This window comes from Aythya ferina, assembly GCF_964211825.1.
Source record: "Aythya ferina genome assembly, chromosome: 8".
NCBI classification, from domain to species: Eukaryota; Metazoa; Chordata; class Aves; order Anseriformes; family Anatidae; genus Aythya; species Aythya ferina.
In genome coordinates, this window is record NC_140304.1 from 28,189,242 (window position 1) to 28,217,195 (window position 27,954).

At 44.3% G+C, this 27,954-nt stretch overlaps 1 protein-coding gene across 1 annotated transcript in view; it reads right to left on the reverse strand.

The window, feature by feature from the left end:
- GLIS1 (GLIS family zinc finger 1) overlaps positions 1-27,639 on the reverse strand; it is a 188,835-nt gene extending 161,196 nt beyond the window's left edge. Inside the window, exon 1 of the mRNA XM_084527455.1 lies at positions 26,849-27,639. Coding sequence (XP_084383581.1) covers positions 26,849-27,194 — 346 coding nt within the window. The 5' untranslated portion in view covers positions 27,195-27,639. The remainder of the gene's footprint in view (positions 1-26,848) is intronic.
- Positions 27,640-27,954: the final 315 nt, after the last annotated feature.

Below are 27,954 nucleotides of genomic sequence, written 5' to 3' on the forward strand. Positions count from 1 at the left end.
ACCTCAAATCATCACTACACACATCGTGGTCTCTTGCTCCACAATATATACAGTATATAGTCTATTTCCACAAAGCCACAAGTAATTGTTGCTTCATCCGTTAAGAGTACTTTGGCAGGATAGAGGGGTTTTTGTTTTGTTTTTGTTTGGAAACCCTGCCAAGAAACCCTCTTTGGTGGATAGTAAGTAACACATTTAGGGACTTGTTACATTACAAGTTAAAAGGAAAACTTGATTAAAAATTATATTCAACAGAGTAGAGTTGGCTGAAGAATCAGAGCATCAAAGAATGGGAATCTTTCCCAGTAAGGCCAAAGTTACTGCCCAGAGTCCATGGCAAACAATGAAAGTATTCATCAGAAGTAGTGCACCTTCCCTACTGAATGTTTGCAAGAGCACAGAAAAGCAAAACTGGCCCTGGTATCATGAGGTTAACTCTATCTCAGAAGAAAAAAAAATACAGTCTACAGTCAGTCACAATGTCCTCAATATATTTCAAATTTCAGCCGCGCTTCACAAGATCAGACGGATCATGTTTCCTCAACTACCTAGGAGCTAGCTCATGGGGCTTCCAAAAAAAGCTCTTTAAGAAGCGAACCCCTGAGAACTGTGCATATATCCATGTATATACACAGAAATACCTAGACTAAATTTTCAACCCTTTCAGGAGACCTGCAGATGGTGCACACAATGGGCTGCCAACATAAGCCAAAGCCCACAAAACCCAGCTTTACGAGATGGTAAATACTACTCCCCCATTTCACTGCTGGAACAGTAGATAGCAGCTTGTCACCATTAACCTTCTGAGCTGATTTACAAGCCACTGCAATCTCTTGAGATGTTCTTCTGTCTTGTTGCTGTGTCTTGTCTTTCACTGGGTAATAAGAAGGGAATGATTCATACTTGGCTACATGCAAGATATTCTTAGACTGGATGACTCCTTTGGCTTCAAATGGAATCCAGGCCAGCTGCAGGTAGCATCAGCAGCCTCCAGCAAGGAGCTGCCACAGCTCCATCATCTCAGCAACCTAGCTAACTGCCTTCACGTGGTAGTTTAGCCACAGATGCTGAAAATACTTCTCAATGGGTCTGAATTTAACAGTGGAAGGGAAGAAAGGCAACCATCATTTTCTGGACTTACAAGAAGGCACAACACTTCTTCAAATATTCCTACAAGCATGTTATCCACAAGCTGGAAAGCCATTTGCCTCTCAGCCATCAGAAGAATTAAACCTACCTCAGAGACAAAGCTGAACTTGGAAGAGGAACCAGCTGGTGAATGCAATGGTCTCTTCATGGCTGCATCAAAGTCAACGTTACTGCTGGGAACCTCAGCAAAGGATGAAGGGATGGGATTTGCCCTCACATTTCTATGACAGAAAGCAAATGTTCAGCCTACAAAAAAGGCAGTGGATGACAGTACTGACCTGTCGGGCCACTGAGTAGATGTACTGAAGACCGAACTGCTACTTGGCCATTACCACACTGCTTTGTGCATTACAGACGTGTCTCAGCTTTACTTATCTGTCCATGCGGTCAAATCACCCCAGCTTAACAGTTGAGCCATTCTGTCTGTTCATACAGCAAGCATTTTTAGCCTGAAGCAGGTGTGAGATCATTCGTCTCAAATATTTTTTCCATGGTGAGACAAACTAAGTTACATTGTCTCCCCCTTGCCACAGGCCAAGAGCACAGTAGGGGACAGTCATCGCAGCATAGCTGACATGAGAAATTTTATTTTGCAAAACTGAGCAACAGTTTTAGCAGCCGAAGACTTTCATTGTCCCTCAGCCCTGCAACAAAAAACAAACCTGCCTTAAAAAAAACAAACAAACAAACAAAACAACAAAAAAAAACCAGACCTGTCCATTTAACAGGGATGTCTCTGGCCAAATAAAGTCACAATTCTAGCCTGTGGTTAAAAAACAAAACAAACAAACAAAAACACCACTAACATTTTAAGTGATGAAAAAATACATTATACAGAAATTCCAAGCCAGCACAAAGAAAAGAAAACAAAATAACAAAGAGCATGAGCTGCTCCCCATGGCTCAACCCAAAGAAAACAGGGGATTTAGTATGCAAACACTTTTCAGTGAAAGATCAGGACTGGTTTTGCACAGATCTGCTCTAAGGGGAAGAAAATGCTGCTCTTAGACATGTAACACCTGAACAGACACTGGGGCTGCTCCAACCCATCTTTTCTTTTCCCTTTTTTTCCCCCACTAAGCAGAGTTTATAGCAACGTGAACTATTTTCTTAGTCCCGACTGCATGCTGCAAACATTGGTGCTAGAGCATGGACATATACGACTTTAATAAAACTAGAAGCAGCTAATGGTTAACAATAAAAAATAATATTTTTCCTTCAAGCAATTAAATTGTAATATAGGGCTCTCTAATTCCTTCCTGTCTGGTCCCATGGGCCTAAGAATAAGGCAACAGGAGAAATAAATAATGTGTTGCTGTTACACTGTTTCAAGCAAATCTTTAAGTCTCTACAGGAGAAATATTGTCTCCCTCATTAATTCTGAAATCTCTTTTATGGTTTCATATATCAAGTTACCTTTCTGCTAACCTTTTATTTATATGCTAGTTTACTGCATTATGGTTCCAATTCAGCATTGTTTTAATGAGTAATTTGGCTTTGATAAGTCTATGACACATCACAGTCAAACCCATGTTACATTTAACCCAGCAAATACTCCAAAATAAGCAGACGCCCAGCATTCAAAGGGCCTGCAAGATTTTGTAACCGCACCTTAATGTTAGTTTGCTTTTATTTATTCCCTTCCAAATGCAAATAACTTCCCAACTCCCTTTAACAAAGAAGTACTAGCAGCGGACAAGAAAGGGATTTTGTTAGAAGCAAGGGAGGGTTCGCTAAGTATTTAGACTTGAGTATTAAAATATCAGTCATATTTCCAAATAAGACCACGAATAAACTACATGGAAGAGAAGAAACACCTCAGAACAGCAACTTTAACATAATCTGGGACTCTACTTAACCTACTATTAGGGAAGCTACAGAGGGCCTGACCAAGGCCAGTGTTTTCAGTGGTACTGCTGTATGAACCTAGCACTGAAAAATACTCTAAAACCTTTTCTAAATGTTTTTACACAATCTGGATGGTAACTACACACAGGTACCAGAAGGCTCTGTGAGCACACAGCAAATTCTCAAGTCACTTATCATCATTTGCACTTAAGTAAAACAACTGGATGATGTACAGAGAACAAAAGGGAAACCCCAGAACAGGCAGTGGAAATGCAGCAATCACATCAAGAAGCCTTGCACAGGGATTTCAGGAAAGACAAGGAATCTGTACCTCAAAGTGAATCCAAAGTGAGACTGAAAGGGTAAGGTAAGGAAAAGCTTCAACACGTCTGCTGAACTAAAGGTGATCAGAAACCCTCAATTCAACCAGGTACTTTTTAAAGAGCTGTGAGACTTAGTTCAGAAACTAAGATTAAACCTGAAGAGACTCTTCAAGTTAAATCTGAAGAGACTGCAGGTCTGCACCTACCTCGGGGGTTCTGCTCTCACCACCCCAAGAGCTTCTTAAGGGCTCTTCTACCAGCCACTGTGACCTGTTATCCTGAGCCTCAGACTTGCAGCTATTCCTCCTGGGCATGAGGCATACTTGACCTCATGTACTGTCCACACCAGGTGTGTGCCTATGAGAACTGCCCCTCTCACCCTACCTGGGTTGCAGATCTGCATAAGGTAACCCTTGGATTGTTACAGAACCTGTGTCAAGATTCACAGAAGCTGCTCCACTTCTGTTTGGGAGAAAAAAAGGCAAATCAGTTATAAGAAATTAAGTGTTAATTCCCCAATACTGTAAAAAGATTGTCATTCCAACTCAACATGAATGGAAGCAATTTTTTTTTAAACCTGACATATTACCCTTGCTAGAATATGTGAAAATCACACAGTTACGAAAGCATAAACAGCACGAAGGAGAAAGTCTACCTTCCCATTTCAGAGGAACTGCATTAGGATACAGATCCTAAGGCAGCAACTTAATGAAAATACAAAGATTTTCAGTGTTGGCAGACATTTAAAGCATGTGCCTGAAGTGTGTATTATGCTTTGCTTCAGAGAACTCTTCTGTCTGGTAGGAATCCTTAGTTCTTTACAATGACACACGTGTCCTCACACCCACACACACCATTATCATCTTCAGTTATGATGTGTGTCCTGGAAATACTAGTTATTTTAGCTCCAAGCCCTGCATTTTATGAGCTTTGAGTAATTCTTAGCATACAAAACCTCATTCCAAAGGGGGGAGAGAGAGAATAGAGAGAATAGAGAGAACAGAGAGAGGGAGAGAGAGAAGGATGGGTAGTGGTTGGCACAGACAGAACTGGGCACCAGAGGTTTCTTTCTCCCTGCACATATTTTTGGTTGCACTGAAGGGCTGCTGCATTCAGTAGCTTCATCAGTTCCACATTAAGCGAAATCCTGCTTTTGACCACTCTTCTCGAAAGCCAAGCTCTGAGGATTTGTGGGTTACAATATTTACTTATATGCAGTGTTCTTGGACCACATATTCTCCCCTCAGTCTCCAAGCACTTTATAAAAACAGATAAGTATCGCAATCCTCACTCTGGAAGCAGGGAGCCCAAGGCACAGACAAGCTGCCTGACTCACTCGATTGCATCGATGAGCCAGGGCAGTCAGGCCCAAAACTCCAATCTGACACGCAGCCACGCTGCCAGACTTCAGCACCGTAACCAGAGACAGATGCCATTGTTAGGTTACATACTACACGTTCATAATAAATTTTTCTAGAATTACAAGGCAAAATATATCACCTCTGCTGGCAAAATGGAAATTCTAAATTAAGGATTCAATCTTGTAAACACTGCCTGTGAGACGTTTCCAGGGATCCTCGATCCTCAGCCGAGAGGCTGCAGTGCTGTCAACTGGCTGCAGCTCTTACACATGCAGTCAGCCACAACATCTGTGCAAAGAATGTAGGCCTTATGCGACCCAAGAACGCCGGTCGGATGTATCTACAGCACTTCACAGCCAGGTCTGCGACTCCAGGCTCACTAATAGCACACTTGTGCAAGCAGACCTTCGAGGTCAGCAAGGCTACTCAAGTACGTAAGGACAAGGTACTGGAGGAGGGGGTTGATGTCTCCAGAATCAAAATCACTGATTTCTAGAACATTTTCTAAAAATAAGAGTAGCACTGGAAATTATTTTTTTTTCAAGCACATAAAATGCAAGGACATTTCACATCCGTAAATTATGTTACCATTTACACAGCATCAGGTTCATTAACTCCTTTTCATTTAAAAGTAAAGTAATACCAACATTCACTTTCTGTCTTCTTTCCCCCTCTGATCTCAGTTACAAGAGTTTGATTATGCATGAATGCAGGGAAAAGCTAAAGAATATAATGAAGCTGCTTTTAAAGAGGGAATTATTTGCTGCTGCTCTCAAATTTTTTACTTGCAATAAACATAATTTATGCAGTAATGTGTAGGACTCTTCTGATTCACAAAAAAAAAAAAAAGATTACTTATATTTTATATAAGCTATCTTTAGTACACACTAATATGTAAATATATAAGTGCATCTAATACAGCACACGCTGAAATATTTAAACATTCGTCAGAAAGTAGTGTCTGACAAAGTATACAGCTAAACAGGATTATTTCTCTTTAAAGACTTTAAGTCAGTATTCCATCCCATTAAACTCTTTTTTTTTTTCTGTTATTCCCTTTAGCTGGAGCTCATACTGATGTCATGCTTGCCACCAAAACCCAGGTTATAATCTCACACTTAAATCAGCCCTAAACTGACCAGCATAATGATGAACAATTGTATAAGTAGGAAAATGATTTATCTTGGGACTCTGAAGCAGATAATTTTGGCTAAATTTTTCCAGATGGCTTCAAAATCTGAAAATTAGCCAAACTCTTTACCAACCTACTGAAAGTGCTTGGATGCCTTCCCTGGCTGATTCATGAAAAGAACACATTTTCTATACTCTATATGGCATGATACTCTTCATTCTTGGCTGCCAGCACAGAGATGTAATTAATCAGCATTAGCTGATAGGTGTTTTTCTTTCTGTTGATATTAGAAGTGCAGATAAAACAAAAACTTCTCACAGTCTTTGTATCTTATATGTTTCCCTTCTACTCTTTGATCCTATAAACTGTAGTGGTGGAAAATAGGGCAGTACTGCCTCCCAGCAGCACAGAGAGCTCATGCTATACATGTATACATATGTGCATGTATAAATGTAAATCTCCAGCATAATGCTTTGAACATGCTAGATAATAAGGACTGAAACATGTCTGTTACCACCTGTCAGAGATGAAGTGAAGGCACTGTAAGAGACAGCAGGGTGTGAGACATGGACTTTACCTCAGTGACACCTAGTGCTCAGCTACCCTGGTGTGACGACACGTGCTGGGACTGCCTCGGCCTGCATACCAGCTGGGTTTCTCTCGAGTCTGTCCTCTCTTAACAAGGGCCTAACAGGTCCTACTTGCTTCTCAAGCACCATCTGGGGCGATCCTGATGTATAACTTGGCCACTATATGCATCTTCTAAAGGCCTCCTGCCCAGCCTGTTTAGCTTCCTTCAGCAATGCCCCACACCACTCTGCATCCTCCGCCCCAAGGAGATGCAGAAACACAGAACAGCCATAAGCCAAGCAACACGTAAAGAAAAAGAAAGGAGTCAAAGAGGAAGAACTGCTCTGTTGAAGCATGGCAGGACACAGCAAAGGAAGGAGAGAAGCTGGGGGAGCCAGCAAGGGCCTCTTCAGCAGGAAGCCATGTTGAGAGGAAAGCTGTAACGGCAAGGCTTCTGCTCTGGCAACCTTGTGCCAACACTTTGACTCCGTGGACAATTCTTTTATGAGACAGGAAATCATTAATAGCATGGCCAGTTTTCCAAGTGAAGCAGTATCTGTTGGAGCTGAAGGAACTCAGGTTTCCTTCAGCTTACACAGACTCAGAAAAGACGCGAGTCCCAGCGATTTCTGCTGACAGGACGAGTCAAGCTCAGCAAAGGAGACTGGTGAAACAGCCAGGAGAGGGGAGGCAGCACCTGTGAAAGGCAGGGGGACACACAGCATATCTGTCCTTGGTGGCACATAAAACAGACTTGGCGAAGATCTACCAGAAATAGAGTGGGGAGCGTTGATCCTGGCCGGGGAAAGGAGGATGTCTGTCACCGCTTGGGTGCTGGCCAACATCACCAGCCATTTTCACTGGTAATTAAAAGTGCTGCATTTCCAGAACTGCACAGCCCAGCTATGAGGGCAGACACTTGCGATGTCCTCACCAGGCTTAGGAGTACCACTGCTACTGTAAGCCAAAGCAGCATAAATACTTGTGTCTTCTACCAGCCAGAATTTACCTCAGCTAGCAAATTTTCAAATACAACTTGCTTTCATGATACTAGGTGCAAGGTCTTGCTTTAACCCTATTAAATTCCAATGTACAACACTTTATAAAAACACCACTATTCATAGTGAACTGTATTTCTTCTACAGCCTCCTTATTTTGCCCTAGTTTTTCCTCATCTATCCTGAATGTCCAAACACGAGGAAATCACAAACGTGTCTATAAGTTATATTCCTTCCTGTAGAAGATCTTCAAGCTCTTTATTCATTTAAATATTCAAAACCTACAATTTTAACACATTTTACCATATCTCATCCAGAATAGATATTGCTTTCAGATTAAAAGTAAACAGCTCACAATTTGGCGGAATTCTTTCAGTCATGATGAATAGGTTATAAGAAGGAGGAGAATATTGCACAAGATGCATATTTTACTTTATTGTCATAAAAATATACTAAGCACTTCCTTATATTTCAGTGACTAGTGCTTCTAAAAGTTGAAGCTAACATGACATAAAAGTGCAATAAAACACAGCTTATGAACTCAGGGCCATCTTTTTATGCAGTAATTTGCCACCTCTACAGAGGACACAGTTTTAAGAAGAATCCAGGTTTCCACAAACTCAGTCACAGAAGGCTAAAACTCAGGAATGAAAATACTGCACAGAGCCAGAACATGTCCTTAGGTCCACCAGCGTGGCTGAAATCAGTGGAACTGGTCCAGGTTTGCACCTGTGTAACTGAAAGCAGAACACAGGTATTTGCTTTCCCTTTAGACTTAATATTCAGTAAGACAAGAAAACAAATTCAAGCTGTTCCCACTTCTTAATGTTTACCAAAATCCTCTAATTGCTCTCCACAGGAAATACTTTGAGGCATACTCTAATCCTGACACACAAAATCCTACACGAGGTGATTCCCCACTAACCTCTTACTAAGAGCTCTGTGCAAAGCCCCACAAATCAAGGTGGAAATGAGCAGCTCCATCTGACTCTTGCTGGTTTACCCAATTTGCACCCATATGAGCAGAACTCAGAGCACATTTCAGAGCAGTTTTCAGCAGCATCAAAGGCTGCCAGCACAAACCTGCTGACTGGGAATCCCAAAGCACACCATACACGTAGAACCAAAAGTAAAAGCAGTAGGCCATAAAGGCTTGCAAGTTGTTAAGCAGAACTGAATAAATGTGCTTGAAAGACCAGAAATACAAGGTGGCCAGTGGCTCACAAAGGGAGAAGAACAAACCTCAAACTTTCCAAAAAGCAAAGGCTTATTAATCTTTTTCTGTTCAGCTTCTAAAGTTTTATAACCACATATTTCACCTATAAATACTCGGTCTAAGACCAATGTGTCTTGCTCCGTGTAAACTCCCCAATCAATGCTGCCTCCTTTTCTATTAATCCACCCTTTAAAATACATTCTTTTATCAGGTTTTAATGTCTAACATGATTTAATCAGGAACACATGCCTCATAAATATCATCTGTCATGTTCCATTAGTTTCATGTGGAAAAGTACAAGTCAATAAACAAAGGTTGTGCCATAAATCTGCCTTGAACACATTATACCTCAAATAAGAAAATAAAAACATGTGTGTCCTTTGACCTGGATATTCTTAAAATGGAACTTCAGGTATTGTCTTATGCCTTTAAAAACGTCTAAAGCATTCACAATTAATTGCGTACCTAAGCAATTTCAATTTACATAATGTTGATATGGAGACGGTGATTAAATAAGCACTATGCCTTTAAGGCACCTGTTAAATAACATCACTGCCTCTGGGTTAAAACTGATATCCCGGGCTGCACAATGAAAACCAGGTCCCTCCACCATGCAACTGCGCTGTAAAAATCCCTCATAACTCGGAGGAGCTGTTGGGTTCAGTTATTAAAATGGAGAGGGGGAGAGGAAAAAAAAAACGGAGGGGAAGAAAAAAAAAAGGGGGGAAAAAAGCACCTTGTCTTGTGTGCTGCATGGACCTGTGCTTGCTGTTAGCACCAGCAAGTCCGAAGGGCACGCACAGGATCCCCACGAGCAGCTCTTCCACTCCTGGGCTGGTGGACACCAGCTTGTCCCCAGTTGCCCAAGCACACAAAGGACGCGAGGTGCTCGGTGGTGCAGCCTCCCCCACCCTTAATGCACCCAGTGCATTAAGGCAAAAAATCAGATTTGACGTTTGGATCATCTGGGAATTTTCACTGAAGGAAACTCCCTGCCTTTCCAGAGTTGCAGGCCATGGTCAGTGCTTTCAACCTCTCCTGCTCTCTACTGTGCACAGCAGTTTGTGGCTTTTGGTATTTTCCACTAATGATCTCAGTTTGTTATAGGCTGTCGGGGAGTGCTTTGTGGTTTGTGGGTGGTGTGGGACAGATGCTCCGTGTCGATTGCCTGCAGTAGCAACACGCTGGATTCAATGGGCCATGTGGTGGTCCCTCCCAGACCCCGGGGGCTACCAAGCCAGGGGGTTTGGGATCAGTCCCCATCCCTGCCCAGCCTTCTGCACTGCAGCAGCAGGAACAAGACGGGCCAATGTTTGTGTCGGGGTCCCAGTCCATCCCCCAGCACCTTTCTGCACACCGTGCTGCTCCTTGTGTCCTCCAGCTGGCCAATGTGCAAGATGGCTCGCTCAGTTTAGCTCTGCTAAAAGTTATGTTCTTTCTCCCTGAGGTTCTACTAACTTCTGTAGGATCTGGCACGTGGTGCACATTTCTAGTTGCTATCTAAAACCAGAGAAATTGGACTGTGAACAGCTCCAGAGTCCTTGAGAAAGAAACTCAGATGTTTTCCTCACAAGTATTGTGAAATCTGAAAAGCAAGGAGCTCGTAAGCCAACAGCTAAATTCTGAAGTTCTAGGAAGAATACAAGGAATATCTGTTTCTCTCCTTAGTGGCCACTCTGATCACACCCTGTGCACACACTTATTTCATGCAGGTCCTGTTTCTCCTCTTTGTGCAGATGGGCCTTTACTCTTCTACACAGCAGTCAGTCCCCGTTGGGTTCTCCTGTTCCAAATGCCTTTTCCCAGTGCTCCATCTCTTCCATTCCCAGCCCCACCACCACCTTCTCCCAGCCCTTCAGCCTCCAGCTCTCACACACCCCACAGAGCTCCTCCGAGTTCCTGGGTACACCTTCGTGGTGCCCAGCAGGTCAGTCCCAGTGCAGGTCGGGGAAGTTGTGACTGGGTGTTGTGGGGATGAAAAGAAGAGGCCATGGGATGAAAACACAGCAGGAAAAAGATCACAGCAGCTACAAGCAAGGGAGGAGGAGTCAAACAAGCAAATCTCACACCAGCCAGCAGTCCTCACTTGGCTGGAGTCTCACACCAAGCCACGAAAGCATTCCAGCACTAAAAAATCCCCCTGTATTGCCAAGCATCACTACTGAATTCACCTGAACATAATCAAAATAGAAGCACAGCACCACTGCTGCGAGTCTCTTTAAGAAAGACAAGGGTGATTCTAGTTACTGCAGGAGCCTTTGCTCTTGTGTCACTCAGTTGGCACCACCACCAAACCTACAGCCCCACATTAAAACCAGGTGTTGTGCAAGCCCATGAGACTAGCACAGCACCCCGGTAGGACAGTCATCCCCACAGCACCCTGATGATGCCCACCACAAACATAGGGAACTGGTCCAGATGCTGGGTAGTGACTCAAACCTCCAGAGCATCTCACAAGACACACTGGAAGCACCCAAAATATTTTACCCGTTGAGAGGACACCTCACGTGCTCTGTGCCAGGCACAGAATTAGTGTATGGTGCACGGTTCCCAAGTTCTCCCAGGCTACATCTAACCTGGCTGAACACCAGGGCCCTTTGCTGGCAGAGGAATAAGTCTTCCAAAAACCTGCAGCTGCTCTCAGGGCCCTTATAAACATCAGGCTCCACTTTCCAGCTCTTGTGCTGCTTTTTCTTGCAATAATAGATTTTTTTTAAAAAAACAGGCGAATTTTCTGGGTCAGAAAACTCCACTCATCAGAATTGGATGATAGGAAAGTCATAATACTTGTAATTCCCTGAGATCCTTTATCTCACACATCTCAGACGGACTCCAATGGTATCACCTGGAAAGGAGCCAGAGGAGCTCTGCTACTAAAGCAGCACGATAAGATCAGTACTGAGTGGGGGAAACGCCAAAAAAATCTCCCACTTCTCCCTGGCCCTTCATCCAAACAAACAAACATGTCAGTGTAGCTCTCCCCTCAACGGAGTCTCAATGCCTGAATGTCAGCCCCATCCCTCCTCAGGAACAATTAATACAAGAGCAGGGGAGTTTCTCTGGGTCGCTCTCCCACCCCACTCCTTGCCTAGCTCCTGGTTGGCACAGTGGATACTCACATGGCACGGCTTTCTAGGCATCGTGTGCTGGAACTCACGATGGGAAGAATTCAAAATTAATACTATTGCACCACTCAGAAAGTGCCATAAAAGGAGACCCACAGAAAGGACGAGCTGCGTAACATCCAACACCAGAGGACTGAGCGCCAGATCCAGAGGTACTTAGGCACTGAGTATCCACTGATGTCAGCAGGAGTTAGGTGCTTGAATACCTCTCTGATCAGACTTTTAACAGCACAAAATTCCAGGCTTGGTTTTTCGGTGGTTCTACAGTTTCTATAAACTCTTTGGTACCTCCTTTGAGGACCAAGTCCTTCAGAGAAAGGCTTAGGAGGCTCATCACATAGCTGTCTTGCCTGAAAACAGCCACTCAGTTCTCAAAGGAAACAGACAGGACCTGATAAGTACATAGGGAGAAAAAAAGAAGAAAAAAAAACACATTTTTTAATGTTTTATAACACTGTTCAAGTGCCACTGCTTGGCTTCCTAGGAACCATTTAGCTGCACGAATCTCTAAGGTAGGATCCTATCTCCGCTACCAGACTTATGGACTGGCAATATGGTAGGAGGCATCAATGCAACAGTTGTTGCGTTGTGGAAGAATACCTGAGAGCAATTAGCTCTTCATGAAGACTTACAGGTTGTTTTCAATTAACATTGGCATCATTGAATTCCAGTGGCTCTTAAAAAAAAAAAAAAAGGGGGCAAAAAAAGCAAAACAACAGCAAAAAAAATCCTAAACCCAAGAAGCCTGTCTGCAATAACAAAAACTGATAAACTGATTTGATTCTGTAACTTATAACCTATAAGGAAACTGAACCACACACACTCTTAACGGGCACCAAAGGGTGATCACTTGCCTCATTCAGAAATATAAATCAAAGATACCACCCAAAGGAAAAGGGAATTAAAAAAAGGTCCTTGTGATGACAGTTGAGATTGAAATTAATTTGCCCACTTGCAGAAATTCTGAAAGTGTTTGCTCTTGATTTTTCATCCCCACCACATGGCAGCTGCTTTCTTCCAAAGCACACACTCGTACTGTTGTGGGCTGCTGGAGCAAGACAGCCAGCGTTGGAAATAGACGTGTCCCGCGGTGGCACGGCAAGCAGCGGGCACAGCGGCCACACCACAGGGTGTGCGGAGCCTTAAGTACATATACAGACAGACTTGTGTCTGGCCCGGGGACTGACAGAGAAGGAAGGTGTCACAAATATAAATCTCAGGCCAGGGAGCCAAAGAACCCAGCCGAATTTTAGTCACATGGGTATATCTCAGTTTCCCTTGGCTGCCTCGATCAACTGTGGCCCAAAGTTGTAAAACCTGCCCGCAGCTGCTCTGCTCACCCCCAACCTGATATTTCACACTGTGACTTTATGCAGGCTTGTTTAGGTCTAACAAGGTCCTTATTTTTCTACAATGCAGGAAATAAGGAAACCAGCCATCAATTATTAGAAGCGCAGCAGATCTGAGCTGCATGGCTGTAAAACAGATTTTTCTTTAATGAAACTGACCTGGCATTTGCCAGAAATAACAAGTGCCCAAGACCAAAATGTAAATCAAAACTAAAGGAGAGTTTTCAAAACTTTGAATCATTGGTAGCAACAGACAAGCTCAGAAGGAGGTTGGTATGATTTTGGAATGTCTTAAAAATGTGTGACTAATATGACTTCTAAAGACATTATTTGTGAGTTAGTATTTCAGTCTCCCCACAGAAAGAAAACATCATGACCAGGGAGGGCCACAATGTTTGCTGTAATAACTGTGTTAGTGTGTCACCACGGCTGTGCTAGCAAGGAGGCTAAGCGCCTTTGTTTTCATTTCAGAAAGCAAAGAAAGGGAAGATATTAATGTTGAAAATCATCGGGGCTTGGTAAGAGGAGGAAGAACACAGCTGTTACCATTTTCCTACGTGTTCAGGTTTTAAACCCTGTGCTTGGTTTTAGTTGGTCTCAGCCCAGGTCCTAGGAGACTGGAGGTTCCATCACAGCGTCTCTGAACAGAGCCCCGTCTAGCCATGGAGGAGTGGTGCTGTTTGCTGAGGAGAGACATAACAGGAGGAGAGAAAGGGAGGGTCTGGAAGAAACAGTAGTTGGTAGCGATTGCTTTACCACAATTTCTGTCAGAACTGTGTGATTCTGGAGCAGTAACGCTCCTCCTTCCCCAGCCTGCCCCCACTCTTCCTCATGAAGCCCAGCCTGCAGCCCCAAATTTGGCTTCAGCATGGGCATTAAGCCTGAGGACTGCAATGCAGAAGGCACATGAAGGAAGAGCACTCCAGCAGCACGAGGTGACCTGGGACTTTATCTTTTACAACTTGCAAGTGAAAGCCATTGGGATGGTCCAGCTTGTTTATCCAGTGATTCTATTGTTGAGTACGATTTGTTCATGGCTGAAATGATTTGTTTCTTCCATAGGAACATCCAAAATTGACACAGAGACTCCCAAGTACCAAAGGATTTATTGTATCTTTTGTTAAGCTGTGCCACCTTTGATATCCTTGAAATCCAAACCATGGGTCTTCCTTCTTGTTTGATCTTCCCTGGCTTTGGTTTCCAGCCACGAGACCTTGTTCTGAATTTATCTGCACCTAAAAGAGCACTCAAGGGTCACATATTTTTCTCCTCTGGTGCATCTCCAGAACTGACCAGATTGCCCTCGTTGTGCCATTAATCCGTCCGTACCACGTGTGGGTTAGCATCTTCCAGTTCTTCTCCAAATCCTTCAATTGTTCAAAGCCATTTAATAAAGTTTGAACATTAGCCTATCCTGCAGCTAGACTGATGCTTAGCAGTCCCATCACTTCCCAATGCTTTTTAATAACTTATCCTATCACCTCATACCCAACGAGAAATATATTTTCCCATGCCAATCTCATCACAATCCTTTTGTCACTGCTTACCAGGACATTCAGCCTGCCATCTGTAAGAACAGTTCATACTCTTCATCACAAGGAATAGTCTCAAGTGTTTCTGTCAAAATATCCATCGTCCAGTTCCTAATCCTTGATTAAGAAATCCATGTCTCACATTAGTTACTTTCTAATTTTCATTTATTATTGCCTTAATCTGAAGCAACAGATAAACTGCACTGGCAGTGGCAAACATTTTCTGTCAGGATTTCAGTAGAACCTATTAGATAACACTGGGAACCAAACAACATTTCAGAGTCCTGTAAAAATACTGCCACTGATAGTTCGGTGTGCGTCTCACTTTCTATAGATCAATCAGTTTTCCATCCATTCAAAAGGCCACATATTATTTTCTAGACAGCTATTTTCCCATCAACATGGCACGTGATGATTCAAAGTGTCTCCCAGAAGCTTAAGTCTAATCCACCAACACATTTACCTCTGCCAGCCTCACTCTTGGACTTGTTCTGAGACACGAACACGCTTGATGAGACTGCCTCTTGGAAGAAGCAGAACAGCTCCCCTGTTAATGCAGATTTCTGTCATAACTCACCTCAGTTCAAAACAGTGTAAACTCCACCTATAACATAACGCTGTAGATTGACCAGCAGCAAAAGGTTGATAGTGCTGGAGGATGTCAGTATGGCCAGTCGATTTTTGTATTTGGAAAACAGGATGTACTACAAATGAATAATAATAATTCAATCTGAGCCTAATTCAGTATCAATAAGGCTATTTCCTTCTTCAGAACAATGGCTGGCATTTTCTATCCCCAAAAGGCAATCGTGTGTTAGCAATGGCATGTCCCCAGAATGCCACAGAACATTTCACAACTGCTTTGCACATAAAATCAATCATTCTCCATGCCCAGCTGTCCCACCGCTGGCTCTCCCCACTGCTGCTTTTGAGCCCCTCACTCAGTCCGAGTGCCTTCCCAGCATTTTCTTGACAAACAAATGAGCGTCCAGGAACACCAACATGAGGCAAGGGGAGATCTGACCTTCATTCAGTAGGTCAGAGAACAGCAGCCCAGAGCTCGACAAACCTCTCATAACTCTTCATCGTGCCTGAGCAGTTCAGTGTGGGAATGAAAATGTTGCAGAAAAGACAGTGGTGTACCCGCAGTTATATCCCTTGGAAGGATTTCCATTCAGGCTGTCTTTAAAAACTCCAGTGACAAACACCTCACAGCCTGCTTGGGCAAAGCATGTCAAAGGGTTAGTGTACTCGTAGTTAAAGTTCTTCCCTAGTATCCAGCCTGCACAAATCCTGCGGAAGAATAAACCAACATAGAAGAGACAGAAGGTGCTGAATGCCTCATGCATTTCACATTGTGATTAGTACCCAGGGGGACAACCTCCTGCCACGCTCAGGTTTGGATAGGATGCAATGGGATACTTCCTTCCACACAAGCAGAACGAGACTGGTGTGGGTACCGTGCACATGCAGTGTAACCCTCATCCATAGACCAGCAGATTTCATGTTTAGGTGATCCTTACCATTAATATCCAGGTTTAATTCTAAACCTGGGCTGCTCATCAAACTAACAAATGTAGTCAAGAGACTTCACACTGGAAGCTGCAGCCAGCCTCTCAGGTTGCTTTCTCTAGTGGCAGTCAGTAACAGATTTCATTATTACCTAAATTCCAGTTGGTTATAAGGTGGGGCTATTTTTCACCAAGTTTCCTCAACTCACATATTATCTCCAGGCTCTGCAACTGCCTGACTGTCACTTCAGAGTGACTGCTGGCTGCCAAAACAGCCATCCCATGCATAAAGCATCTTTCTCACCTCTGTTTACTGTTCTTAATTTCCATGTCTCCCAGCAACTTCTCCAGCAGCTAATAAAAACCCCATTGTAGACGTTAACACTAACTCTTGGCAAGGAAAGCTCCCCAAGATGGCTAGTCCCATTTTAAGAAACTCAACCTGGATACCACTGAAGCAGCAAGCCTCTGCAAAATGCTGTGTTTTTACCCAAACTCGCCAAAAAAAATTGCACTTGTAGCCAATGCCATCACACATTAGGGCCCAAACACAATTCGCAATTAGTCACTGAGATGGTTTGCTCTCACTTTCTAGCTGTTGCCCCCCTTTATATCTGCTTTCTATGACTAATCCAGCAAAATATACACACTTGTAAAAGTATTTGTGGAAGTGGTGATTTTACAAGGAAACAGGCATAAAAGCAAATTCTGACGAAGTGGTCTGAGTATCCATGCCAGTAATCTCTGCTGAACAGCTTCTGACAGGATGCAGCAACAGAAAGAGAATCTCTCATGAATAATGTTTCCAGCAAGAGCTGGCCAAATCACCCTCTCAGATTTTGAATATTTACACATTCAACAGGCCAAAAGCTATTTACACGAGTTGCCACATTTCCATGTATCTAACCCACAATTCCAGTAAGTTACATCCCTTTATACGTATATTTTTTTGAATAAGCCATCAGAAAAGTTGTACAAAGTCAAAGACGGAGGCCAGTAGGCTGAGAAAGTAGAATGAGTAAGTTGAGGTCCGAGTGCAGGGGAAGAGCACGTGGGCTCTAGGGGCAAACATCCCCTTAAATTTTCTGTCTATTCATTCAGAGATGCTGAAATGCAGCATCTTTGTTTTGAAAAGAGAACCATTCACACAGCCTGTAGCTTATCCTCATGAAAATATGACAAGTCAACAAACTTTACTGAATAGCTCAAGAACTCCGAGAAAAAGAATAGAAACCAATCCGCACTGAGTTGGCAGGAGGAAAAGTACGAAGGAAAACTGTTCAGATTAAAAACTTGAGATATCTTTCTTTTGCCACGTCAACTAAGTCCATACCACAAAGAGAAACTTCTGTGTATTAGCCCTCCGCGGCTCGAGTGCTCCATTTTTATCCACTCTTGGTTCAAAATGGTGCTGCTTCAGATTTGCACCAGATCTAGGGAGAATGGAAGGAAGCCAACTCATTTGCCGTTGAACATAAACCAGCTCTGATGACTTCAAGGAAACTGAACGTTACCACAATCAGATATCCAGAGAAGAGGAATTTACTCTTGCCTTTTCCTCTTCGAGTCCTGGAAGGCAGTTTCAGCTGTGTGGAAAGCCTGCTCTGCTGGAGGGGTGAGGATCTCAGGAACCTTGTAGCAGCGACCTGTGCCCCAAGCCGTGCAGGCACACAACCCAACGGGTGCTCCCTGCCTGAAGAACAGCAGCCGTCAGATACCTTCCCACCTGCTGGAAGAAATCCAGCCCACGTGCACGCTGAGCAGAAGGGGAGCAGCCAGGCTCAGTAAGCGCCGCAGACGTTGCAGTGTGGCATCCCGCGATAACACCAGGTCCGACCTCAAACAGCACACAGCCACACCACCTGCACCAACAGAGCCTGTCCCTCAGCAGAGAAAATTCAGCTGGCCCTGATGGTGTGCCGACACAACTGCACTGCTTCTGGCTCCAGAGCAGGCTTGTATTTCTCCACACCACACTCCGTTACGCTCTTGCTGAAGAAATGTCCTGAATAATAAACAGGCTTGCCCCCGAACAATGCAAGTAAATGGCACGGCCTAGAACGGAGTCCAAGCACCCTAACCCTCTTCATCCCAAACGTTTACATCCCCTTGGCCATGCCAGCTGCTGGCACAGTCTTTGTGTTCTCTCTCTGCCTTCACCACTTCTCTGCCTGCCTCATGGGAGACAGCAGATCGCACTGACCTTAGACCTACGTGGGGTCCCGAACAGGAAGGGAAATTACAGATGAACATGCTGTTCTGACTGTCTGACCTTGGCATCTGAGCTACTGGGCTGTTTCTGCTTGCACTTTTCTCTCCGGGAGCAGGTTTAACACTTGGATCTTCTGGTCTGTGCTGCTCTTCTGTGCATGGCATTTTCACAAGCATTCAGTCCTGGCCTGCTCCTGAAGTCAATGGCCCAACTCCCAGCAATTTCAGGGGAAGCAGCAGGGCAAAGCAGGAGTTAGGAGTTAAATCCTTTCTGGAAAACAGTGGGAAATAAAACAGAGATCTCCTCTTTTTATCTGCTCTCACTTTAACTCTCCCTTCTCTGCCCAGCCCAGACAGGGGCTGGGAGGCAGGCAGGATTTACACAAGTGAACAGCAACTGAAGAGATCTGTTTTGGGGTGAAACGAAGGCAAACTGCTGCTTTCCTCAACACTTTTCCTGGCCTATTTGGTTTTCTCCCTTATGCATCCAGTCTGTGGAGATGCTCCAGCAAAGAACACAACACGCAGTCATCAGCAGTGACTGATCATTTGGGCTCTGCGAAGGATTCAGGTTAAATCAAAGCCAGCTGCTTCAGAGAGGGGCAGGCGGGTAAAGAGAAGTAAAGCAAAATAACGATAAAAAATGCAATCTAGAGCCTCCATACATAGGAAATCTACTCTTGTATTTCAAATAAATAAGTCTAAGGTATTTAAGCCTCATGCACAGAAAACATAACTTTTTTTTAAGCCATCCTCTTGCATTATTGTTCTGCCCTAATAACTCTGAAATGTGCTACTCATCTCTCCCAGTTAAATATCCTGTTTCACAAGCCCACTCCTAGATATCTGAAACTGCACAGCATTTCTATCTAGCTTTAGGCATCTAGCATTCCAAAGAATTAATATTTAAACTTATTATAAAGGAATGGGGATTGCATTAAGCATGCAGTATTTAGCAAAACATTCATATTAATAAACTTTTGTGTGGCTTGTTTGAAGCACTTTTATGATTCTTAAAACTCAAAGAAGCCTGTGCTCCAAAAACTGACACACAAATCTGTATTTTCCTTTTATTACAAGCAAGACTTAGCTAGGATTGTATACTGGAAGCTATGACATTTCAATTTTACAATACGCTTAAAATCACATTATCTTTCTTTGCCATGGGGATTGTTGACTTCAGTATTTAAGCAACTTAACCACAGCAAATTGTGAAAAAGCAATGAATCACAGCACTTTATTTAAAGCAACACTAGACCCTCTACCTCTTCTTGGAAAGCGCCTCGTGTTAACATTGTTACACATAATGTTGCTCTTAAATCTTTTGATTACAGATAAATGTATAAATAAAATTAATCAGTCACAAAATATCACTTAATTCTTTTTTTCCCTCTTATATTAGGCTTTGATTTACACCTCAGATACTCTCTCCCAAGCCGGCACATGTAATTTATTTACAACATAGGAAGGCAGGCAAAATACATCATCTACTGTTATACAACCTTCTAGGTATTAAAATACCAGGCCCCTGGAGACACACTTCATATAGTTCAGCAAGTTCCAAAATAAACCAACCAGCCAGCCCCTTAAGCACTTAAAACAACAATGGAGATCTGTATGAAAAAATTAGTTTTACAGTATTTGATGATGTCGCCTTAGTGTCATTTTTCCCTCTGGTTAAATATGAAAAGAAGAAAAAGAAACACGTGTAAGAATGTATTTGCTTTTCTCTCAATCTAAAAAGATTGATAATGCTATAGCACTCACAAAGCCTTCTTCTTATCATGCATGTAATGCCAGAATCAAAAGCAGTTTAAGATGTTTTGCATTTGTTTAACCCCTAGAATAAATTTGATCGGGTAGATTCAATTACAGTGCTCCTTACCAGTCCACTATGCAAAATAATCACATATACATTCAGACATAATGATAGGAAAGTCAGACATGAGTATTAGATTTAGACTAATACAATTGCTTGAAACAAAAAATAAAATAAAGTAATATTTTGTTAGAAAGAGGGAGCTCAAGCACTTTGTGATGATTTGACTAAATTCAACCTTGCAATTCCTAAACACACAAAACCTTAAAATAACCTAAAACACAGAATTTGCGTCTATTTCCTATAGTAGCTCTGGCAACATTTCTTTTATTTTCCAAGTAGTCTTCTTTCTACAAGCAGCCTTAATGATTAACAGTCATTTAACATATCCAAACTAATGACTGAAATTAAAAAAAAAATCCTTGTTCCAGGTTTAATTAAAAAAAAAAAATCCTTGTTCCAGATTACTGGTGAAGCGCAGTTTCTGAGAACAGAAAGCTTCAGGTTCCAGCCGAGATTTCACACAGTGGGTGCCAGAAACGTAAGAGGAGGGGAAGGGAAAAGGGGAATTCTTTGCCTCTGTTCTTCAAAGGCCGTGTAGAAAGGTAGCACTGCAGTAGCAGGACCCGATACTTATCTGGATGGAAGAACCGGCCCTTGCTTTCTTACATGCCCCATTTAAACGCAATAAAATGGCATGAGTGGTTTTAACTGGCCGTGCTGTCTGTGTCACTGTAACGCTCCCTGCTCTCGGGAGAAGATAACAGCTGTGCCATATTCAGAAACACATACTTTTGCTATTGTTTGCACATTTGGAGAGCCAGATTACGCTGTACCACAGCGAGCGAGCACTGCCCTTGCGCTGGAACCCTGTATTCTCTGAGTTGCATCAGTGTGCTGGGAAACGACGCTTGGTGGCTGAGGGAAAAAAAAAAAAAAAAAAAAGCAAACAAAAACAACGCTCTATTAAAAGCAGTTCTCAGGCACTGTGAAATAATTACTAGATTGCATGCCTTGTTCAAGCCTGTTGACATATAATGATAGAAACCTGGGGCACAGCGCGGAGCGGTTTACGTCTGTATTCCCTCTCCAATTACCTGGCCATCAGCATCTTCAACGTTCTCAGATCACCGAGCGGCAGAGCTTCGCGTTCCTGGAATAATGCTAATCATGGTGCCGAACACGGAAATTACATTCACAATAAGTCCAGATTTCCCTTCGTACATAGCCCATACATTATTCTGCTTCGGAGCTTACAGATGGATTTAATACAAGCTTGTTATTTGCTCTACAAGCTTTGCCCTGTACACAGGATAAAGGACTTCTGTAATATTAGGATTGAAATACTGACCCAGCTGAAGTTCGTGGCAAGACTCCTGTTGATTTTAATCATTTGGAGTAAAATTTTGTCCCTCCTATTCAACACACTGAGCATCTTTGCTCACTGGAAGTGAAATAAAGCTCTGTTGCCATAAGGAAGTGCCATCTCCCAGAAGACACTCACTTTACATTTAGCAGCTTTGCTCGATCGAATCTCCCAGCACCTCCAGAATGTAACTTCAAATCTGCTAAAACCCCTTAGCGTATGCTTCAACAGCTTATGTGCTTACAGGGTTGAACTCTAGCATACAAGCAATCATTTAGATACAGCTGAATAGATCATTGAGAATGTTTGGAGTCCCAAGTATTTGTAGAAGATAAGGCTACTGACAGGAACACAGTGACACGCAGATTTGGGTTTTAAACTTTTCCTTCCCGTTAAAGAAGAAAGGAAAAGGTCTTTTTCTTCTCGTCTCTTTCAGCAGAGTGTATAATAAGCCACATTTTTATTCCATTTTAAAGTCAGAGTAAGTAATTTCTTATTTGCTTTTATTTCATCAAGTAAAACTCAAGAAGTTACAAAATCTCTTCCACAGATCAGACTCATTTCCTGTAATCTGACATTATTTACTAATTCTACACAGTATTAAGATAGATGCAACATTTATTATCTTCCTCTTTCCAACAGCTTTTTTTTTTTTTCCCTGAAGCAGAAGGGTTTTCTTGCTTTAACAAGTACTGAATGTCTTTATCCAGTAGGTCTATCATTAGATCTCCTGCTTTGTATTCACTAAACGTTCTCTGTTAACAATCCCTAAATGACAAGATTTTAATTACTAGATGCAACTAAACCTCTTTTAAATTAATCCCATGAAAGGGTCATCTTCAATTCAAGAGACTCTGATTTTGCAACACAAATCACTAGAAGAACCGTCAGCAGCAAGTAACCGAAAGTTATTTTCCTATTCAAAATGAGTAAGCACTTTAGCCAGTTTAACAGAGGAGGGGACAGTCACAATTTAACCCAAATGGATTTTCAGCACACATTCTCCAATTTGAAGCTTCCTCCCCTTTCTCCCCCTACAAAGCAGGGAAATCAGGAAAAAAGAAAAAAAAAGACATAAAAAGGAGTTGTGTAACCGCGAGTTCAGTTCCAATAAACCTTTAAATTCCTGTTTGTAGGGGAGAATGCAAATGCATAATACAACAAGCAGGCTTGTAAGTGAACTGCAGTGAAAAAGAAAATTAAAAAAAAAAAAAAGCAGTGCTACAGCTCTATATAAAATAGGAAGTTTAGGGATCACTGTACCAGTGATCACCACTCCCTGTCTCCTTATTAGCTCAGATAATATTTATCAGCCCTAGACAGTCCCATTTGCTTCAGTGGGATAATTTAGGTGAGCACAGACAAGGTGTACAAAAGAAAATGGCAGAATCAGGCCCAAGACCGGCCAATACACCTAATAAGTCATACAACCCAAACATATGCTTTTACTTAAGATCCCAACAGCATAAGCTGCTGCTTAGGCAAGCACTGTCCTGCTAACCAAGGGAGTAGGCACAGGCGGTTGCAGTGGCAAGATTTAATGCACCTTCTCAACAGCAGAAGAAAATTAATTCCCTTATACATTGGTTGTGTGTTTGCCAAACGTGGCTACATTGAAAAAAGAAAAGAAAGAAAAAAAAAAAACAACTTTCTCCTTGTCTGAATAATAAATACTCTCAACAAGGAAATATCCAGCTACTGCAATCCAAACAGCTTATTGTTTTGCCCACTGAAAGTTAATATCTGAAGTGGTTACTGCAAAGGTCTGGGCCATTTGGCTGATTTCCCAGTGGCACAACCAACAGGATAAATCTCGTCATTTCTACTGAGTCATGAATTAGATACACCGAACGAAACTAGAAAAGAATGAAAAGGAGAAGTGTTTCCTGGTAACAACCATAATCAATGTCGTTTAGAAAAAAAGAAAAAGAGATTTGACATCTTTATAGATTGCTCTTTTGTCACCACTAAAGCTTGCTTTCCCCCAAGTTTCTTTCCTGTTGACAACAATTATTTTGTTCTGTGTTACTTTCAAAATGGTAATGTCCTAGCACAAAATTCAATGAAACAGGATCAAACCCACACAATCACAGGACAGCACTGTAAAATACACGTCATACCTCTTGGTACAATTATTCTATGCCACGCAGACCATGAATTCCTCTAAGTACTGTCTGGGCACAAATACTCAGCCTGGTGACACACGGGGAAACCAATGATCAAGAAATGCCTGGTGTGCATCACAGCCAACCGTACCAGAAGGGGGAGGCTGGGTGAAAACTGGGTGTTTAAAATAAACAGCTCCCAAACAGAACAAAACATGAAGTACAATTCCAAACTACTGATATTTCTGGTAAACAAACAACAGCTCCATCCTACAAGGCTTAGCGCCAAACAATCTGACTCCCAAGAGTAATCCTCCCACCGCCCCTCGAGTTTTTGTTTGGCTGTTGATGCAGAAAGCCCTGCTCAGGCACAGAAGCGTTGCAGGATCCATCCGAAACACCGTGAAGCACTGGAGTAACGCTGCAGGGACACTACCCCAGCAGGATGCCTTTTCCCCATTGTGACTATTTCAAAGCTGCTCATGTTATTAACAGGGCAGCGCATCATTTTGATTCGTTCTTTTTTGAAATATGTATGTATGTGTTTAGAAAAAAATATATTTTTACAGGCAACTATAAAAATCGTTTTTGCTCTTGTTAAAGGGAGTCTTTTTCTCTCCCTACTTGCAGCTTTCAACTGTGGATAAACCAAAAGCAGGAGGCGCGTTCTGTAATCCAACCCAGACTGCAGGAGGAATTATTGGGTACGCGGTACGCCGGGGCTGGAGAGCAGGAGACGCACAGCGTGATGATCTGAAATCAAGCCGTCACCCATTTCCTTCTCAGAACCTATGACAGGGTAAACATGAATGCTTCCCTCATTCCCGCTCCTTAGCTTTATCTTGTTATCTGACATCTACGTACAGCTGTCCTTGGCCCTCTTCTTTATCTCCCCGGCAGAACCGCTGGTGTTGGGAGATGGTTCGCACCACTCCTTGAAAGAACAGTGGCTCTCCCATCAGCAGCAGAGCTCACTTGTGATGCCCAGAGCTCTGATTTTACGGTTAGATCACAGTGAGTAATGGAGTGACTTCAGTTATTTCTGCGGCACTGCCTGCAGCACACTTGACTCAGAAGCGCTGGGTTCTGAGCAGGGGCCGGCAGCTCCCAGCATCTGGTGGGAGAGCTCCCCGCTGCCCACATGCTGCTGCTGGGCAGCCAGAAGGACAGCCCACATGTTTGGGGTCAGAATCTAGCCCTAAATTTATCTTCCCTAGCTTCTCTTGAAAATATTTTCGGAGGGGGGAAAAAAAAAAGCAACCAAACAAACAGCACTGCCGTCTTCGGAAAAATCCAGTGTTATCCATCAAATCACCACGCTCAGTAAACGAACCCAATCCCGGCCATGGGGACCTCCTACGTACTCCCATGAGTCAAGCCATGCATAAGCTGAAGCAACCACAAGGTACCACCCTGGACAGAAAATGCGTTAAACAAAAAACAGCAACAAAGCTTACAACACTTTTTGTTTTTCCCCCAGTCGAAAAAAGGGAGAATTGATCAGTCAGACAAGATGAATTTGCATCCTTCTCCCAGTGCCCACCTACATCTGTTTTAAGTAGTCCCAACTAAGTGGAAATTACATTTTTACTCTTCTCTCCCCTATATCCCTACCCTCTGCAACAGACACAAGAGGAATATGGATGAAAAGAGGAGTAAGTAGCTCAAAAAAGGAAAAAAGAAAAAAAAGGGGGGGGGGAGGGGAGAGAAGGGAGGGGGAAAAAAGAAAGTGCTTCAACAGTCCATTTGAGTAAGACAATGCACAGGTCGGGTTTTAAGCCAGTGTGAACCCAAGTGAAGTGGCAACAACCTCACTTCTGGGACCAAAAGGAACACGAACATCTCACGAGTTCCTTCTACAGGCAGCAGCACAGCAGTACCCGAGCTCCTAGCTGTCCCGTCGTACGTTGTGAATCCTCCTTCCCTCCATCTGTCCCCTCCAAATCTGGTTCTGTGTAACAGTCCCTTGCCAAACACAAAGAAACTTTAAAAAAAAAATAAGGAAGTGAGAATTGCAGTATTAACAAACAGAAAAATAAAAAAGGTAATTTATAACCTGCTGCTCCACTCTGTACTCATTGGTGATGGACAAACACGTCCTACAGTTTGCAGGACAGACCTAATACACACCGAGGTATTTGTTAACATAACTTCATGGCAATGAAGGGTGCCATCACCCTAGGTAACAAGATGACAAAAGAAAATGTTACTAGTCCAAGGGTGCACGATCCGTTTTATTCTTCAGGATGGAAAGAAAGGGATGCACTGAAAAAATCCTAGTGGGAACTGTCTCAACCCAACAAGGTAGCAGCATCTACATGTCTACAATAAAGAATGGGAAAGAACCGAGAAGGCAAACAGAAGAACTACCTTGTTAACACTACAGAAAACACTGCCTTAATATTAATAACTTTAGGTGCACGTAGGTCTCTGCAAGTGGCTTTGAAGCGCAAAGGAATGCTTGAATTTCCTCAGAATCCATCCAGCGACTCCTCAGAGGAATTATTCTAAAACTAAACCTTGATTAACAAATTCTAGCTCAATTAGCAAGTTCTAGCTCAAAAGGGTAGCAGACTTTAGCGAGCAATTCCTGACCTAACTTCAATACCACTTCTTGAACAACGCACAGATGAAAATCGGACATTTGTTAAACCAGCAGAACTTGACCTCACGCCATGCCTCTCAGGCACCAGGAATCCCGGAGCCCGAGGATTCGCCGCCCGAATCCAACATTCGCAACACCTCCTTGAAAACACAAACCGTAAATCCAAGCAACCGTGGTGAAACCGTTGAGTAAGAAGCAGGCATTTCTTGTCAGCCAGGCACCCCCGCGAACACGCTCCCCATGCACACAGCCGAGCCCTGTGCTGGGCACCACCGGGGAGCCACCGCCGGCACCACGGAGCAGCCGCACCGGGCAGCGGCCACTCAGTGGGACCAGGGAAGATGCTGGGCTCAGGATTTCTTAAGGAATATTAAGAAAATGTGCTGCCCATCTGCAAAAAGGCAGCCCGGTGCGTCCTGCCCGGGGAAGGTGCATGGAAGAAAAATGTTTGAAAGTTTGCAGCGTTCAATAAATAAGTTAGAAAGCAGCCTGATGAGCAAAAGGGAAGACAGCAAAACACACATACACACACACACACACACAAAGGAGCTCGATAAACGTTTCTGGTGGGTTGGTGGGTGCCGCTTTGGTGGCGGTGGTGGCCGGGTCGTGCGTTTTTAAGACTCACCCTTCACGCTTTGGTGTTTCTGCTGCTGGAAATAATCTTTGGAGCCTCTAGCGCATCGCAGCTCCTGCGCCCTGGGCAGGATCGGGATCCTCTCGAATATGCTGGGTCTTTTGGGGACGAAGTCTAGCAGGGGCGCTGACATTTCAGGGGGGCTCTGCTGCGGCTCCGCTCGCTCGCTGCCGGTGCTGCCGCTTCTCTTCAAGGACATCTGAGGATTCAAGAGAGCTTTACCGGCGCCGGGACAAATCCCTCGCGGCTGGTCCTTCGGAGGAGCTCCCTGGCATTTAGCCGTCACCTCCAAGCGGCCCGAGCTGCCTTTCTGCCCCGCTGCGAGCTCGCAGTGCATGGCCGGGGGGGGGCCCTCGCCGCTCTCCTCACACCACCTCACCCCCCGAGGTGGCGGCGGCGGCGGCGGCGGCGGCGGTGGCGGTGGTGAGGGGAGGGTTTTGAACCCTCCCGGGCTCGTCAGGGCGGCTGCCCGCCTTGCCCTGCCTCCCTCCCTGCCTAGGCAACGCCGCCGGGCTCCTAGCAGCCGGGAGGGGAGGGGAGGGAAGGGGGAGCCCGGCCGCCCGGGGAACGCCGCGTGTTTACCGCCCTCCGTGAGGGGCAGCCCCGGGGACAGCCGCGCTCCTACCTGGCAGGGGCCGCCCTTGGGGACGCGCTGCCCGCCGCCTCCCTCCGCCGCCGCCGCCCCCGAGCCCCGTCCCGCTGCCACCACAGCCGCCGCCGTGCCGGGTTCATGGGGCTCAGCCGCTCCGCCCCGCCGCAGGGCCGGCTGCCTGAGGGAAGGCGGCCCGGGCCATTACACGGCGGCGGCGGCGGCGGCGGTGGTGGTGGTGGTGGTGGTGGGGGCCAGCCCTCGGCTCGGGCCGGTCGGGGCGGGCAGGGGGAGGGCTGTGCCGCCGGGGCCGCCCCCTCGGGGCTTTGACAGCGGGGGCCGCCCGCTGGGAAAGGGAAGGGGGGCGAGGGGAACAGCGGGACCCCCTTCCCCGGGGCGAGCCCTGAGGGGTCGGGACCCCTCTGCTGGGGTCACCCCCAGCGCCCCGTGCTCGGGAGCCTCGCCACAGCCTCTCAGCCTTGGCAGCGGCCTCAAGCAGATGTCAGAG